Source organism: Tursiops truncatus, chromosome 16 (genome assembly GCF_011762595.2).
Source record: "Tursiops truncatus isolate mTurTru1 chromosome 16, mTurTru1.mat.Y, whole genome shotgun sequence".
Taxonomy (NCBI): domain Eukaryota; kingdom Metazoa; phylum Chordata; class Mammalia; order Artiodactyla; family Delphinidae; genus Tursiops; species Tursiops truncatus.
Window position 1 is genome coordinate 31,798,401 of NC_047049.1, and position 14,567 is coordinate 31,812,967.

The following is a 14,567-nucleotide window of genomic DNA, read 5'->3' on the forward strand; positions in this document are numbered from 1 at the left end:
GAGGCTAGGACGTCCACAGACTGTGGCAGGAGAAATGGAAAATGCTAATGGACCGTGTTATTCTTAAGCAGAACTGAGACAAGGAGGGTCAGGCCACCAGTGTGTGTGACTTGGGTACGAAGTCATGTAGAGCCAGAGACTCAAAGCAGGTGATTGTGGCCGCAGCCAGGGGGGCCCGGGATACGAGGGGCAGAAGCCAAGCACTGCAAGCTGATGCAGGGGAGTTAGGCTTTGGGAATTGAGAGTCACCGAAGGATGAGGTAGCCAGCAGGACCAGCGGTTAGGCCCAGGGAAGGTGAGCGACAGGGCATGCAATCAGGCAGATGCGTGACGGGGTGGGCATAGTGGGGAGCTGAGTCTCCAACCAGGGCGGAGACTGGCACCAGCTGTAGCTGCTGTGGGAATGGAGGTCTGAGCTGGGTCTAAAGGAGAACTGTGGCTGCAGGTAAGTCCTGAAGTGAGCTGGGGGGCCGGAGGGGAAGTGAATCAGCAGGCACTTTTTTCAAAGTACTGTAATAAGAGTGGTTCTGTAACGTGTGGCAGGATGGACAGCAGCTAGAGAACTACTGCAGTAACCGCAGCCTCCTTGGGGCAGAGATGGCATCCAGTACCTACAACCCTGCCTGGGGCTAGGTGGGCCCGAAGAGGTGTCTGATGCATGAATGAGTCATCTTGACATTGGTTCAATTATGCGTTACCCGTAGTCCCTAGCGTGTGTGTGACGTGCTGAGGGAAGTTCTAAATCAGCACAAGAGTGGACTTTGCCTTCAAGAACGTGACAGCTTAGTCACACTCATAAATAAAAGATCTCCAACAGTACACAGCAATGCCTGGTAAGAGCTAAATGAACGCCACAGCCTCTAAGTGCTCAGAAGAGGGGGAAATCTTCCAGGAAATCAGGGAAGACTTCTCAGGACTTGGCCAAGATCTTAAGGGATGGATGGAATTTAGGTGCATGGCAAAAGTGGGGGCCATCCATTTGAGGCATGGTAGAGAGCACAAAAGTGAACGTGTTTAGGATGGATTCAGGAATAAAGTAGATGAATTCATCTGTAATAGAAAATTTGGGGTGATAACAGTGGAAGGCAGGTTTGGGGAAAGAGGGTTGACCCTGGGTTGTAGAGACTCCAAAAATATGGTTACAGAGATGGTTGATTTTGCCCTCCAGTCAATGATGTGATTCAGGACTAGTGTTTTAAGAAGGTTAGTGTCCTCACTCTAGAGGGGTTGAACTGAAGGGATAACCTCCAGTTGGAGGTTGAGAGGGCAAGGAGGCTACTGCAGCAGTCCAGGCATGTCGGGGTGAGTACTCCAGTGGCACCAGCATGACGGGATGAGGGTAGATGTGAAATCACAGAGGAAATTGCAGTGGGACATTTTAACTAATTGGTGTGAAGAACAAAGAGTTGGGGTAATGGGATGGAGACACAGACAACTGTAGGGTTTTGGCCAGGAACCTGGAAGAATGGGGACATCAGTATGTCACATAAGAAAGGTGGGGAGAAAATCAGTGCAGAGGTAAGATGAAGGAGGTGGTTTTAGGTAGTTTATTTTCGAGGTGTTTGGTATCATATAGGGAATATCCAGTACACAGTTGGAAATAGAAAACTAGGTCCCATGAGAGGCAGGGACGTTGAAAGTCAATCCGAGTCACCTGAAGAGAAGTGATGGTTGAAGCCCTGGGAGCTGGTGGAGACACCCACCCTTGGTGTAGATTACAGATAGAAGAGAGAGTCATGCAGAGAGAAAGGATGGGAGACAGGCAGCTACCCATCGGGATGCTGGATGACACAGAATAGGAGGAGGGGCGGGTCAGAGAAAACCAGAGTGAGGAGGAAACGTGAGAGGTGGAGCAAGTATGAGAGTTGCCCAAGGGGTCCCCCAAAAATAGACTCTGAGGGAAGGTCAGTGCATTTGGTAACCATGAGGCTTCTAAAAACTGTGGTGGTTGCTGGGTAAGTAGTTGATGGGGGGGAGAGTATGTGGTGAAGAATCAGGGGAGCCCCCAGGGATACAGCACTGATTGGCAACATGTGATTGTGGAAGGAAGGAAGGGAGATGTTTCCAGAGGACTCAGCAGGGTTGTGCAAAAGTTCTTCCAAGATGGAGACCCAGAACGGGGCAGGTGCCAAGGCTGGGAGACCAGTGCGGGCAAAGGGGCTGGAAGGATGGGTGTGGAGGTGAGAGCAGTGCCTTCTCAGGAGTCGAGGGGGGTGGAGGGCAGAGGAGGGCCGGGGGTGAGCCCCTGATGAAGGCTGCCTCCCCTCCCATCATCCTCCCTCTTTCCCAATCTCTTCCTTTTCCTTCTCCTGGTGTTTTTCTTTCTCTCGTTTCCCCAAGTACCTCTTATCCTCCGCAGAGCTTGTTTTCCTTGAAGTGGTCATTAGTAGAGGTAGAAGCTTTTGGTTTTGGTCGCGCTGTGTGGCTTGCGGGATCTTAGTTCCCCGACCAGGGATCGAACCCGTGCCCCCGGCAGTGGAAGCTCAGAGTCTTAACCACCAGACGGCCAGGGAATTCCCAGGAGCATCTTTAAACGTTAACTTTCATGTTGATGTATTCAACTAACACATTATTTTTGAAAACAAATATATTGAACCCTTTGCCTTTCTTTCTCCAAGACAATAGAAACCCTAAACTCTAATTATGCTGCTTTTTCTCTGCATAGACTCTTGGTTTTCTTCCTTGTGCATAGGGGCCTGTAATTTGATAATATGTTCCCTCCCGTCACGCTGAAATGGTGATTAATAGGTTTTGTGAAACTGCATTTCTCCCCATTTCCACACTTCTCAATCTGCAGGGGTAAATAAATGATCTAAAAGTACAGTCTTTTAAAATGCATTTTTTTAAAAACATCTTTATTGGAGTATAATTGCTTTACGATGGTGTGTTAGTTTCTGCTGTATCACAAAGTGAATCAGCTATATGCATACATATATCCCCATATCCCCTCCCTCTTGCGTCTCCCTCCCACCCTCCCTATCCCACCCCCCTAGGTGGACACAAAGCACCGTAAAATGCATTTTTGTATGTTCCGTACCTGAAGTGTTGGGTGACACTCTGGTTGAGGCATGTGGGTGCATGAAGGAGTCTAGCTCCGAGGGTGGGGGGATAAGCTGCTGGAGGGTGCTGTCCGTGTCACTAGTGCCTGTTGCCAAGTGGTGGGCCATCTTTCCAGTGGGCCTGCGACTGGAGATAAATGTTAAGGAGTGGGGCGTCTCCCGACCCACCCAGAGAGCCCTGGTTGCAGCCACTGGGAGGCAAAAGCCCAGAAATCCTTCTAGAGAAAGAGCACCGCCTTCCGCCAGCACTGAGACCTTTCCAGCCGAGCCCCCCATCTCTCAGAGGGCTTTATCTAAATTAGGAAAGGAAAAGGACTTCTCTCATTTTCCCCTTGGCTTGAAATATCTGAGTCGAAGTAAGTCATCTACATTCTTTTTTTTTTTTTTTTTTTTTTTTTGACATTTACAGAGCTCAGCAGTCAGCCCCACTCCGGAAATTTCTTCAGAGCCTCCTGGATAGTAAGTTATCACTCTTTACATGGCTTGATGTATTAAATATCAGAAACGGGAAGAGGCTTGTGTTGTATTTTGTTATCAGTCTAGTGAATTTGAATGACGTACAGTTTGGTGATAAGTAGCAATTATCGTCCTCAAATTATTTTTTTCCCCCTCCTTTTCCAAATTAATTTTGTGTTGATTCATATCACCTTTGATAAGCTTTTCCCTGTGTTGGCATCTTTACCTTTAGAATGTGTGCTGATCTTTGGGGGAACGGAGTGGGTGACTAAGGCCACGTCTGATATAAAGGTGGGGGTGGGGTGAGGTCCTCAGGCTGGACCTATCATGAGGAAGGATGGGGCCAAGAGGGGGCTAACGTGTCTGATTCTCAGAGATCCTGGTTTATTCCCCCATGCCAATTCTTAGAATTCTGCCTGAGTGATGAATGCACACCCCACGCACTTCTTCATGGGCTGACCACCAGACTCCTTTCCCATCCCCAAACCATCCCAGGTCCTCTCCTAGGTTACCTGTCTTAGTACTTCACTGTGCAGGTGTTATCCCAGCCGAAAATGCTTCCGTGCTGCTCCCTACCCTTACAAACACGGTGAATAGCCAGCACTTCCGCTTGTATCGATGGGCCCTGACGGGTCCTTCCTATACCCAGTCTCACATTAGTACCTCTTATGGCACTTACTTCTGTTGCTGTCTACCTGACTTATGCTCTTGTTTTTTTTTTTTTTTTTTTTTTTTTGCGGTACGCGGGCTTCTCACTGCTGTGGCCTCTCCCGTTGCGGAGCACAGGCTCCGGACGCGCAGGCTCAGCGGCCATGGCTCACGGGCCCAGCCGCTCCGCGGCATGTGGGATCCTCCCGGACCGGGGCACGAACCCATGTCCCCTGCATCGGCAGGCGGACTCTCAACCACTGCGCCACCAGGGAAGCCCTATGCTCTTCTATTTTTATAACTATAATAAATTATGAACTCCATGAGGGCAAGGACTGCATCTCCGTACTGCCTGGTACACCCTATAGATTTGGGAGCTGTTCTGGTAGGAGCAGCTTCTCATCTCATCACCATTATATCACCATCTGTATCTCATTCTTTGAAATATGACAAGGAGGAAAGGCACACTATTACCTGTTCCATTTGGGTTGGGTAAGTCCACAATGAGCAAAGTTCACCTCTTCAAATAGAAGCCTGACTTGGTCTGAATGCTGAGTTTATGGGGGCAAATATTATGGTCACTTGGGCGTATCCAACCTATCATATCTTGCCAAAGAAGGCGTTTTGCAAGAGTAGTTTCATTTGAAAGTCAGTGAGCTGGGATTAGGGTATTTTGGTGAAAAATTGCTTCAGGTGGCTGGCTGAGTGAATTTCTACCGGATCTAAGGCACTATGCTGGGTATTCTTTTTTTTTTTTTTAATATAAATTTATTTATTTTTGGCTGCGTTGGGTTTTTGTTGCTGTGTGCGGGCTTTCTCTAGTTGTGGCGAGCAGGGGCTACTCTTCGTTGCAGTGCGCAGGCTTCTCCTTGTAGTGGCTTCTCGTTGCAGAGCATGGGCTCTAGGCACGTGGGCTTCAGCAGTTGTGGCACGAGGGCTCAGTAGTTGTGGCTCATGGGCTCTAGAGCGCAGGCTCAGTAGTTGTGGTGCACGGGCTTAGTTGCTCTGCGGCATGTGGGATCCTCCTGGACTAGGACTCGAACCTGTGTCCCCTGCATTGGCAGGTGGATTCTTAACCACTGCGCCATCAGCGAAGTCCCTATGCTGGGTATTCTAATAGGAGCATAAGGTGCAGTCCCCTAATAGTTTCGGGGCAAAACACGCAAAAACAAAAAAGTTAGTAAATAAAAAGGCAATGTGGCAACTGAATGAAATAGACTGTAGAGGTTAAAAGTATTCAGAAGGCAGCTCCCACAGGATATCAGAGTTAAGAGTGCAGGTCTTGAATGAAATGATAATTTTAACGACTGATCGAGCATTTACTATGTGCCAGGCCCTGTGCGTAGCATCGTATATACCTTACCTCATTTAGTCCTCAGCATTTCAGGATCAGGCGTTATTTCTTATCCCCATTTTATAGGTGAGGAAACAAGCACAGAAAGGTAGTGTGCGCCCAGGTTCCACAGCTGTGTGTGGCAGAACTACCACCAGAGTAGGAGCAATGACGTTCTAGGCCAGGAGACTGCCAAGATCTGCTGGTGGCAGCAGTAAACTCTCACCTGCACCAGTACTGATTCAAAATTGGGTAATAAATTAACGAAAGGCATGCTAGGGTTTACTGTTTTGAGCAGTTAAAAAAACAACTTAACCATTTGTGTAATAGTGGGTTAGCAGGATTGAGGGGGACTCATGCAGACTTTTTAAAAGAGCAAATTGCTTTCAGACACTCTGAGTACTGGTGTACATAGATATTTGATGTGCTAATTTACCAAGCACTGTATTTGTATCATGGAAATAGGTCCAGAGACCTCTGTTTTTCAGCCATAGCCCAGCTCTCATGAAACACTTGACAGGAATAGATGAGCTTTTCCCTCCTGCTGTTCTTCCATGTGGGGATTTTTCAGTAATTCAGGCTTGGTTTTCTCCCAGTTTGTTCAAATGAGTTAGGTTTTTCAGTATTTGGAATTGGTGAGGAGTCAACATAAGTGCGGTGCCTGTTACGTATGAAAATGCACAGTAAGAGTTTGTTGAATAAATGAATGCATCTGTGAATCTTAATTAACTAGAATCCAACTTGCTTAGCACTGAGGCAGGCTGCTTGTGAACGGAATCTGGCCCCTTTCACTGCATGGACACGAAACGTGAAAGAAACGTTGGCAAGGCTTGACTTACTTAACCCAAGGGCTGAAGAAAGAGGAGTCACCGATACCCCAGGATCAAAAACTCTGTGGTCACTGGAGAAGTGATGGTGTTGTCTTAAATCTACTTTCACATCTTGAGCAGACTGCAGCTTAGCATTTTATTAGCATGTTTCCATATCACAATATTAGAAGAACCTGGGAAGAGAAAGGAAGAAATTCACCCATAGCCCCAATATCCTAATACAACATCAGTCCTTCCTCTCAAAAAATATATCTTTCATACTTGTAATCATAGTGTATGTCCCGTTTTGAATTTAATTCCCTGGAGTTATCAGATCTGTAAGTCAGCGGTATATTTTCATCATGACTTATCATTTCGGCATTGATTGGCACGAATACATTTTTTTGCCTAACCAAAGAGCTTTACTCTATTTGGCCAGCAGGTGGCACTCAAGAACAACCTGCTCTTTCCTAAATGGTGATGGTCCACTAGAGAAAACATTATTTCCCTTAATCCAATGTAAGATCAAAACACAGATCATTACCTAAAGAGCTACATGAAAGATTAGAGACTCCCCTGGGCCTTAAAAATGTCAGAAATCTGTGTGCTTGTAGGCATGTAACTTCATAGAATCATTTTTTCCACTAATATGTATTTGGTGAACAACAGTGCTAGACACCAGGCATGCAGTGATTCGTAAGATAAACTGCCTGGCCTCAAGGGGCTCAGAGTGTCATTGGGAAGTGACACTTGTACATGACAGTCAGAATGCAGTGTGGTCAATTCAATGATGGGACCCAAGAAGGAGTGAGCATCTCTGTTTTGGGGAGAATGAAAGAAAGGTTTTATAGAGCAGCAGCAAATAAAAAGTGAATGACAGTAGCATTACATTATAAATACAAAAAATTTTTTTCATGCAGTACAAAAGGCTTTAAGATTGTCTAGACTCCCTTCCCCAAAGTCTAGAAAGAGTTACTTTCTTTTTTTTTTTCCTGAAAACACCAAATGTTTTTTGTCCCCTGCATCGGCAGGCGGACTGCCAACCACTGCGCCACCAGGGAAGCCCAACCACCAAATGGTTTTAAACAGTGAGGCTGGAATTTTTTGTTTTGTCCTCTGTTGAATCTCCACCTAGGAGAGTGATTGACACTTAGTAGGTGCTGCGTAAATATTTGTGGCATGAATAAAATCAGCAGTGGAAGGACAGATTGAGATGTTCTCTAGAAATATCATGGGCAGTGATTTGCAGATATGATTGGAGGGAGTCAGGGCTGCAGGCTCGGGGAGTGGTGCTGTGCTTCCTGCAGAGGTACAGACGAGTGGTCAGTGGTCGTGAGCAGTCCCGGGAGGGAAGGAGCAGAAGAATTGATGTGAGCTGTGTCGAGGGCAGGGAGTAAGCAGGACCTGGTGACTGCTTAGGTCTGGGGAGCAAGGGGAGGGAGAAAGGGGTTGATTCCCCTGGCTTTCTGGCTTGGGTGAAGGAAGACAGAGGAACAGGGCTGGGGTTGGTTTGGAACAGGTTGGGTTTAAGATGCCTGAAGGCAGTTAAATGTCTGTGTCTGGAACTCAAAAGAAAGGTCTACATAGATTACAGATTTGAGCGTGGATTTCATGGACAGTCTCTTTGCGCCTTTTAGTTTTGCAAATGAAAGAAATTGAGGCTGAGAGAACCAGATTGTTTCCAAGTTCTTAAACAGAGTGGGTTTGCCTCAGCAATCACATTCCTCGTTGGAGCCGGGCTGGAATCACAGCCTGCCAGGACCCTGCCTGTCTCCTCCAGAGCCCTCCTGGTAGCACGATTGAAACAGTTGGGCCTAAGATGATTGCTCTCTTCTCTCACTTTATCCTTTCGGTGAGTGTGTTTTTATTCAATCCCCCTTGAAACTCAGCAGCCAGCTCTGCATCTCAGCCAGAGGGTGAGTTCTCCGCAGTGTCCCCCACCCCGGCTTGCTCTTTCCGAACCGAAAACAGCTCAGCTCAGGCTACTGAGGGCTGAGCTTCTGAATTCGACTTGTTTTGTGAAGCAGTTGGTGGCTGCTGGTCCTGATCGGGCTTTCCTCCATCAGCCTGGCTCATTTTCCCATCTTCTCTGATCTGTTTGAACACAGCAAAGACCCAGGAACTCTGTGACCTTCTGCAAATGCCTTCACCCCTCTGGTCCTCGGTTTTGGGGACAGTGGGACAAATGATACGTCTTTCCAACATTAGGTCTGCCGGAGATGATATATTTAAAAACATTGGTCAAGAGTTTTTAGATACTGTTTTGAAACAAGGAGCCCCTCAGTTGCAAAGTGTTACACATGTGGAAAAAGCATGCTGGCTTTGGTATCAGAAAGAAAACAATTGGCTAGAGCAAATCCATTCTGAGAGGTTTCCTGAGTGCTGGTTTGTTGTTCTGGTGGGGAAGCAGGAACAAATGGTGATAACGGGTGGACTAAAGCCAGAGGTGGGGTAGTGGCAGGAGGGAGGGACGTTCTGACAGCTGGTGCAGTAGAGGCGGTATGGGGTCAGGCAGCTGGTTGCCGCCGAGAGTCAGCACCAAAGTGAGGAGGAACTAGGGGGCATTGGGTGGGAGGTTCTGACTGAGGCTGAGGCAATTCAAGGGGAAGGACAGCAGAATAGAAACTGCCGTCAGGCACTCCCCCAGCACCGAGGGAGGTCTGCTAACCCCAGACCAAGGTGAGCGGGGCTTTAGAGACTGTCCCCTCCCAAAAGGCTGTTGGTCGGTGAGCCTCAAGGACATCTATGCATGGACCTTAGTTGAGGTTGTACAGAAAAGGAGAAACGTGGTTAAACTGAAGGACAAAATCAGAAAATGCAACCAAAAAGAAGAGGGTGGACTGTGAAGGGGAAGTTTAGAAAAGGGGCAGATTTGCCTTCATTGTGAAATTCATACTTAGAGCCGGTTTAGAAGAGCTTACATTTATTTAAATCGGCAGACAACCTTGCAAGTCACCTTTAGGGGTCCTTCAGCTCTCTAGCAAGAGGTGACGGTTTTTATTAATCAGATCCTGGGTGGCGTCGGTGAACGCCACCTGCAGGCAAAAGCAGGAGAGCCAGAAGCAGCATGGGTGCAGCCATTGTCCCAGAGCCTGTGGGTGAGAGTGGGCACCTCCCGGCAGGGACCAGGCGGGCACCAGTAAGGACAGCCAGCCTGAGCTCAGGCCATCCCAATTCCCTGTAGTTTTTCTCTTTCCACCCCTCCGATGACTCCATGGTCACTGATTTCAGGAGCTAAGAGCCCTCAATGAATGTGATATAATCCTTATACTTGTAAAAGAATTTCTAAATACATAATTTTGCAAATTAAAGCATATCCTTAATCAGATCATACGTGCCAATTTTTACTTTCAGAAAATGTGACCTTTTATTCATTCCTCAGATATTTATTGAGCATACTCGTGGCCGAGATAGTCTAGTGGGCGCCTGCAAATAAAGAGTGTTTCCCCCATCCCGACCTTTCCAGAGGCCTCTCTCTGAGACACGAACCCTGGAGGGCTGCATGTAGACTCACTTCATTCACATGCCCTTTTTTTTTTGGCCATGCCGCTGGGCTCACAGGATCTTCCCTGAGCAGGGATTGAACCCGCGTCCTCGGCAGTGAAAGTGTGGAATCCTAACCACTGGACCACCAGGGAATTCCCATATTCACATGCTTTTTGTTCTCAGCTTTGAGGGTTGGTTTTCTTTCCCCTTAGATTCCCAATAATGTTCTCCTGTCTTGGCCGAGGAAAGGGGAAGAGATTTGACCCCCTGACCTAGGCCAGAGATAATGAGGAGGGGCCTGGGAGAGCCCTGATAGCCCGGCAGTCCCCTGAATAGAGCACGTGAAGCCCTTCAAGCAGTGGCGGGCACATGGCAAGGGCCCGGGAAGTGGTGGTGACTGGGAGGGGGTGTTACCAGTGCTGGAAGCAATGGAATTGCTCCGGGGAACTTGACTACTTTGAGGTGGAGACATTGCCTGTCCTACCACGGAATTTCCACCTCTTTTCCACTTCTGACTCCTGGCTCTGGATATGCTCGTCCCGGGGGTGCATTCGTGGCAGGTAGCCCTCAGCAGTGATGACGCACACGGAGCTCCAGCATTCTTAAGTCCTGTTTCCCCGTGATGTGCAAGCCTGGGCTCTTGGAAGGTGCTGCCTCCTAGGTGGTAGGGAAATGTTAGAGCGGCCGAGAGTACCGTCTGTGGTGCCCGACGACAAGGCTCAAGTTCCAGCGCCGCCCGTGCACTGACTGCGCCAGCTTTGATGAGTGCCTGACTCTCCCAGTGGCTCGTCCTCATCTGAAAATGGGGAAAGTAGGACCGTTCGTGGGAGTTAAAGAGAGAATGATCATCGGCCACTTAGCACAGTGCCCCGCACATAGGCCATCTCAACAAGCAGGGTGTACGGCTGCTGTTGCCGTCATTGTGTGTAACTCTGGGGACCCAGAGTCTGCGGGAAGTATAAAAATGATTGTATGGTGATGCATGGATAGAAGGAAAGAGACGGACAGATGTATGAGGAAGCAAATGCAGCCCAGCGTTCCTTGTAGAATCTAGGTTGGGGGTGGTATATGGGTGTTCGCTGTTGTAATTCCTTAAACGTTTCTTTCCATTTGATAATATTCATAATATTGGGATGAAGTAATTTCATCAAGCTGTTTACATCTTTAGAGCTGGAAAAATTCCATATTGATGCCGGTAGATGGAATTTGGTAGAACTGAAAAGCAGCCTGGCAGAAGCCTGAGTGCTTTTGTGGAAAAGGGGTCGTCACTGATCTGAGTGAGTGTGTGAGCGTGCCCACATGTCAGTGTGTTGGTGGGGGAGGGCATAGAAAGCTGGAATTAGGGGAGGGGGAGGGTTCAGCGAGTAGGCGCTCTTAATTTTTTCTGTGCCCCACCTCATTCCAAAAAGGATTTGTGGTAACTTGCAAAAATACCTAGACTTTCAACAAGATAAAAATAAATGAAGGATATAAACCAGCAATAGTTTATACTCATAATACATGTCATAAGGTGCTGAATACAAATTTTGAAAGCAGTGGATGGGATAAGAAGACATACAATCCCAGCTTCCGGTTGCAGCTGGGGGCTGATTTTCCTGGAGACCCCAGGCAGCTGGGCCACCTCCTTTCATTGTTGATTTTTTTTTTTTTTTTTTTTTTTTAAGCGGTACACGGGCCTCTCACTGCTGTGGCATCTCCCGTTGCGGAGCACAGGCTCCGGATGCGCAGGCTCAGCGGCCATGGCTCACGGGCCCAGCCGCTCTGCGGCATGTGGGATCCTCCCGGACCGGGGCATGAACCCGTGTCCCCCGCGTTGGCAGGCGGACTCTCAACCACTGCGCCACCAGGGAAGCCCCTCGTTGATTTTAATGCTGCATTGGTCAAAGCACTTGTGAGGAACAACCCAGAAAAATAATCCAGGTGGTGGACTTGAAGTGGCCAACTCTGGCTGGCAACATGTCAGAAGCTCCACTCATGTCCTCGACTGTCCCATCTTGAGTGCAACCACTGGGCCCCCAGAACCTCCTCCTGTCTGGCCCCCCTCCTGCCCTCCATCCCCAGGCAGTGTTTCTCAGAGTTATTCTTTTAAGACACAAGGCAGTCATCTCAAATAGAGCACCTTGCTGTTTAGACACGATTCCTGAGCATTCCGGGGCACCTGGGGGCCTGCCTTGTCTGTAGAGCTCTGTGTCTAACTAAGAACGCCCTTTAGAAGGGACGGTGCTTGGCTGGGATGCCAGGAAGTGTGTTTCCTTGTCCTCAGCTGGTAATGTGCTTTTTAGAAAACTGTTAAAAATACTAAATCCTACTCTCTCTTTTTTTTTCTTCTCTCTTTTAAAATTTCATTGTTCTCAGTGTATATTCTTCCAACTTCCACGCGGTGAAGAGGGAATCAGATGGGGCTCCCGGGGATCTTACCAGCTTGGAGAATGAGAGGCAGATTTATAAAAGCGTCTTGGAAGGAGGAGATATCCCTCTCCAGGGCCTGAGTGGGCTCAAGAGGCCATCCAGCTCGGCCTCAACTAAAGGTAACTGGGCGAAGCCTGCAGGCCTCTCGCCCATCCACACAGCTATCAGGATATCTCTCGCCCGTCCACACCCATTCCTGGGGTGATGACAGCGAGGGTGAACCTCCAGCGACTGGGATGAGTTTTGACTCGTTGAGATCCATTTCCAGGCCACGGAGCCCTTGTAGTCCCCTCCCCTAGTATCTCACCGGCCATTTTTCTTTCTGGTACGAATAGTTTCCCTTCCTTTGAACCCCAACCTTGCTCTCCCTGAAGCATCTCTCTCTTTTTTGTTCTGATTCCCTTGTCTTAGAAATTAGCGGAGCTTTTCCTAACTCTAGCAGGGTGGCCATTTTTCTTTGCATCTTTGCACCTGCTTTGCAGCACAGATTATTTTGCTTCCGGACATCGACTGGAAATTAAAACAAAAGACAAAACACCCCTTATGACCAACGAGCATGTTTCCTCTCCTTTTTTTTTTTTCTTGTAGCTTTCAGCTTTAACCTAATGGGTCTGTTTATTTTATTCTGCATGCTTTCCAGTGGATCATAAAGGTGGGAATGCTCACATGATTTCTTCATCTTCAGTTCATAGCCGAGCGGTTCACACTAGCAGTGCGTTAGGCCCCGGGTGTAAGCACAAGAAACCCTTGTCCGCTGCGAAAGCCTGCATTTCGGAAATCCTCCCCTCCAAATTCAAACCCAGGCTCTCTGCTCCCAGCGCTCTTTTGCAGGATCAGAAGAGCGTCCTGTTGCCATCGGAAAAGGCTCAGAGCTGTGAGAACCTTTGTGTCTCGGTTCCTCTGAATGATTCCAAAAGAGGCCTCCCCCTGCAAGTGGGGGGCAGCGCGGAGAACCTGCTCGTGCGCTCCCGGCGGGACTACGACGGCAGGTCGAGCAGCACCATGAGCCTACAGGAGTACAGCACCAGCGCCAGGAGGCCCTGCCCACTCTTGAGGAAGGCTGGCCCGCAGTTCACCATGCTCTACCGAGATATGCACCAGATCAACCGGGCCGGCCTCTTCCTGGGGTCTGTCTCCTCCTCCAGTGTGCGGGATCTTGCCTCCCACTTCGAGAGGAGCAGCCTGGCGTTGGCCAGGGGCGAGCTGGGCCCCAACCAGGAAGGCTCGGAGCACGTCCCCAAGCACACCGTCTCCTCCCGCATCACAGCTTTCGAGCAGCTGATTCAGCGGTCCCGGTCCATGCCGTCGCTGGACCTGTCCGGCCGGCTGAGCAAGTCTCCCACGCCCATGCTGGCCCGGAGCGGCCTAACCTCTGCCCGCTCGGCTGAGTCCCTCCTGGAGTCAACCAAGCTCCGGCCCAGGGAGGCAGGCGGGCTGAACCCTGGGGGCATCTACGCCTCCCCAGCGTGTAGCCGGATGGCGGATCCCACCTTGAGCTTCAGGGGCCTCGTGCCTTCCGAGCCGCTCTCCGCCTGCTCGGACGAGCTGGACCGCTGCTCAAACATCTCCAGCGACAGCCGAGAGGGCAGCAGCGGCAGCGTTCACGGAGACTTCCCCAAACACCGCCTCAACAAGTGCAAGGGCACCTGCCCGGCCTCCTACACCCGCTTCACCACCATCCGTAGGCACGAGCAGCAGCAGACCTCCCGGCGGCCCGACTGGCGCCCGGATCCCAGAGGGGACAAGGGCACACTCCTCAGGAACATCTACCTAATGAGCCCCCTCCCTTTTCGGTTGAAAAAGCCCTTCCAGCATCCCTCCAGACAGCTTTGTCCCGGGGACTTCTCAGGCCAGAAGCCAGACCCCCCCAGGGGGTCTCAGCCCCATCAGGACGAGCCCCCCTCCGGGGGGAGGCCCTTGGTTCCCAGACGGCTGTCTTCCCGGCACACCATGGCCAGGCTGAGCCGGATCTCAGAGCCCCCTCAGGAGAGACCCGCGGCCCCGGAGGTCTGCCTGACGGCCTTTAGTAATGGGAACTCTCTGCCGTACTCAGACCACAGCCTGGACAGGAACAACAACCCCCAAAGTGAACTGGGAACGTCCCTCGGAGGTGGCCTTCTGTGTATTTGCCCAGTCTCACCTCACCCATCTCTCCACTCTGCTTGCTTTGTTCCCTCCTCCCGTGTGCCCTTGGTGCTCATTTTCTGGTCCGTCCTTTGTTTTCTGTTTGTTTTGCTTGGCAATTAATCATGGCTCATAGTGGCTGCACTTCTTTAAAAACAGATCCCCCATGTCATTTAGACTAACCACCAAACTCTGTTTCGAAAGAAAAATTGGCCGTTTAGCTCATCTGAGAAATGTGTTCGT

General features: G+C 49.6%; 1 protein-coding gene across 16 annotated transcripts in view; it reads left to right on the forward strand.

Annotated features, from left to right (window-relative positions):
* The window catches only part of SORBS1 (sorbin and SH3 domain containing 1), a 240,787-nt gene that overhangs the window by 189,358 nt on the left and 36,862 nt on the right, over positions 1-14,567 (forward strand). For 15 of the 16 annotated variants that reach the window (XM_073794153.1, XM_073794154.1, XM_073794164.1 and 12 more), the window contains 2 exons: positions 3,469-3,518; positions 12,147-12,319. In XM_073794153.1, the coding sequence (XP_073650254.1) occupies positions 3,469-3,518; positions 12,147-12,319 (223 nt within the window). Of the gene's footprint in view, positions 1-3,468; positions 3,519-12,146; positions 12,320-12,840; positions 14,311-14,567 lie in introns of all 16 variants that reach the window. The other variant, XM_073794163.1, reaches the window with a different exon arrangement.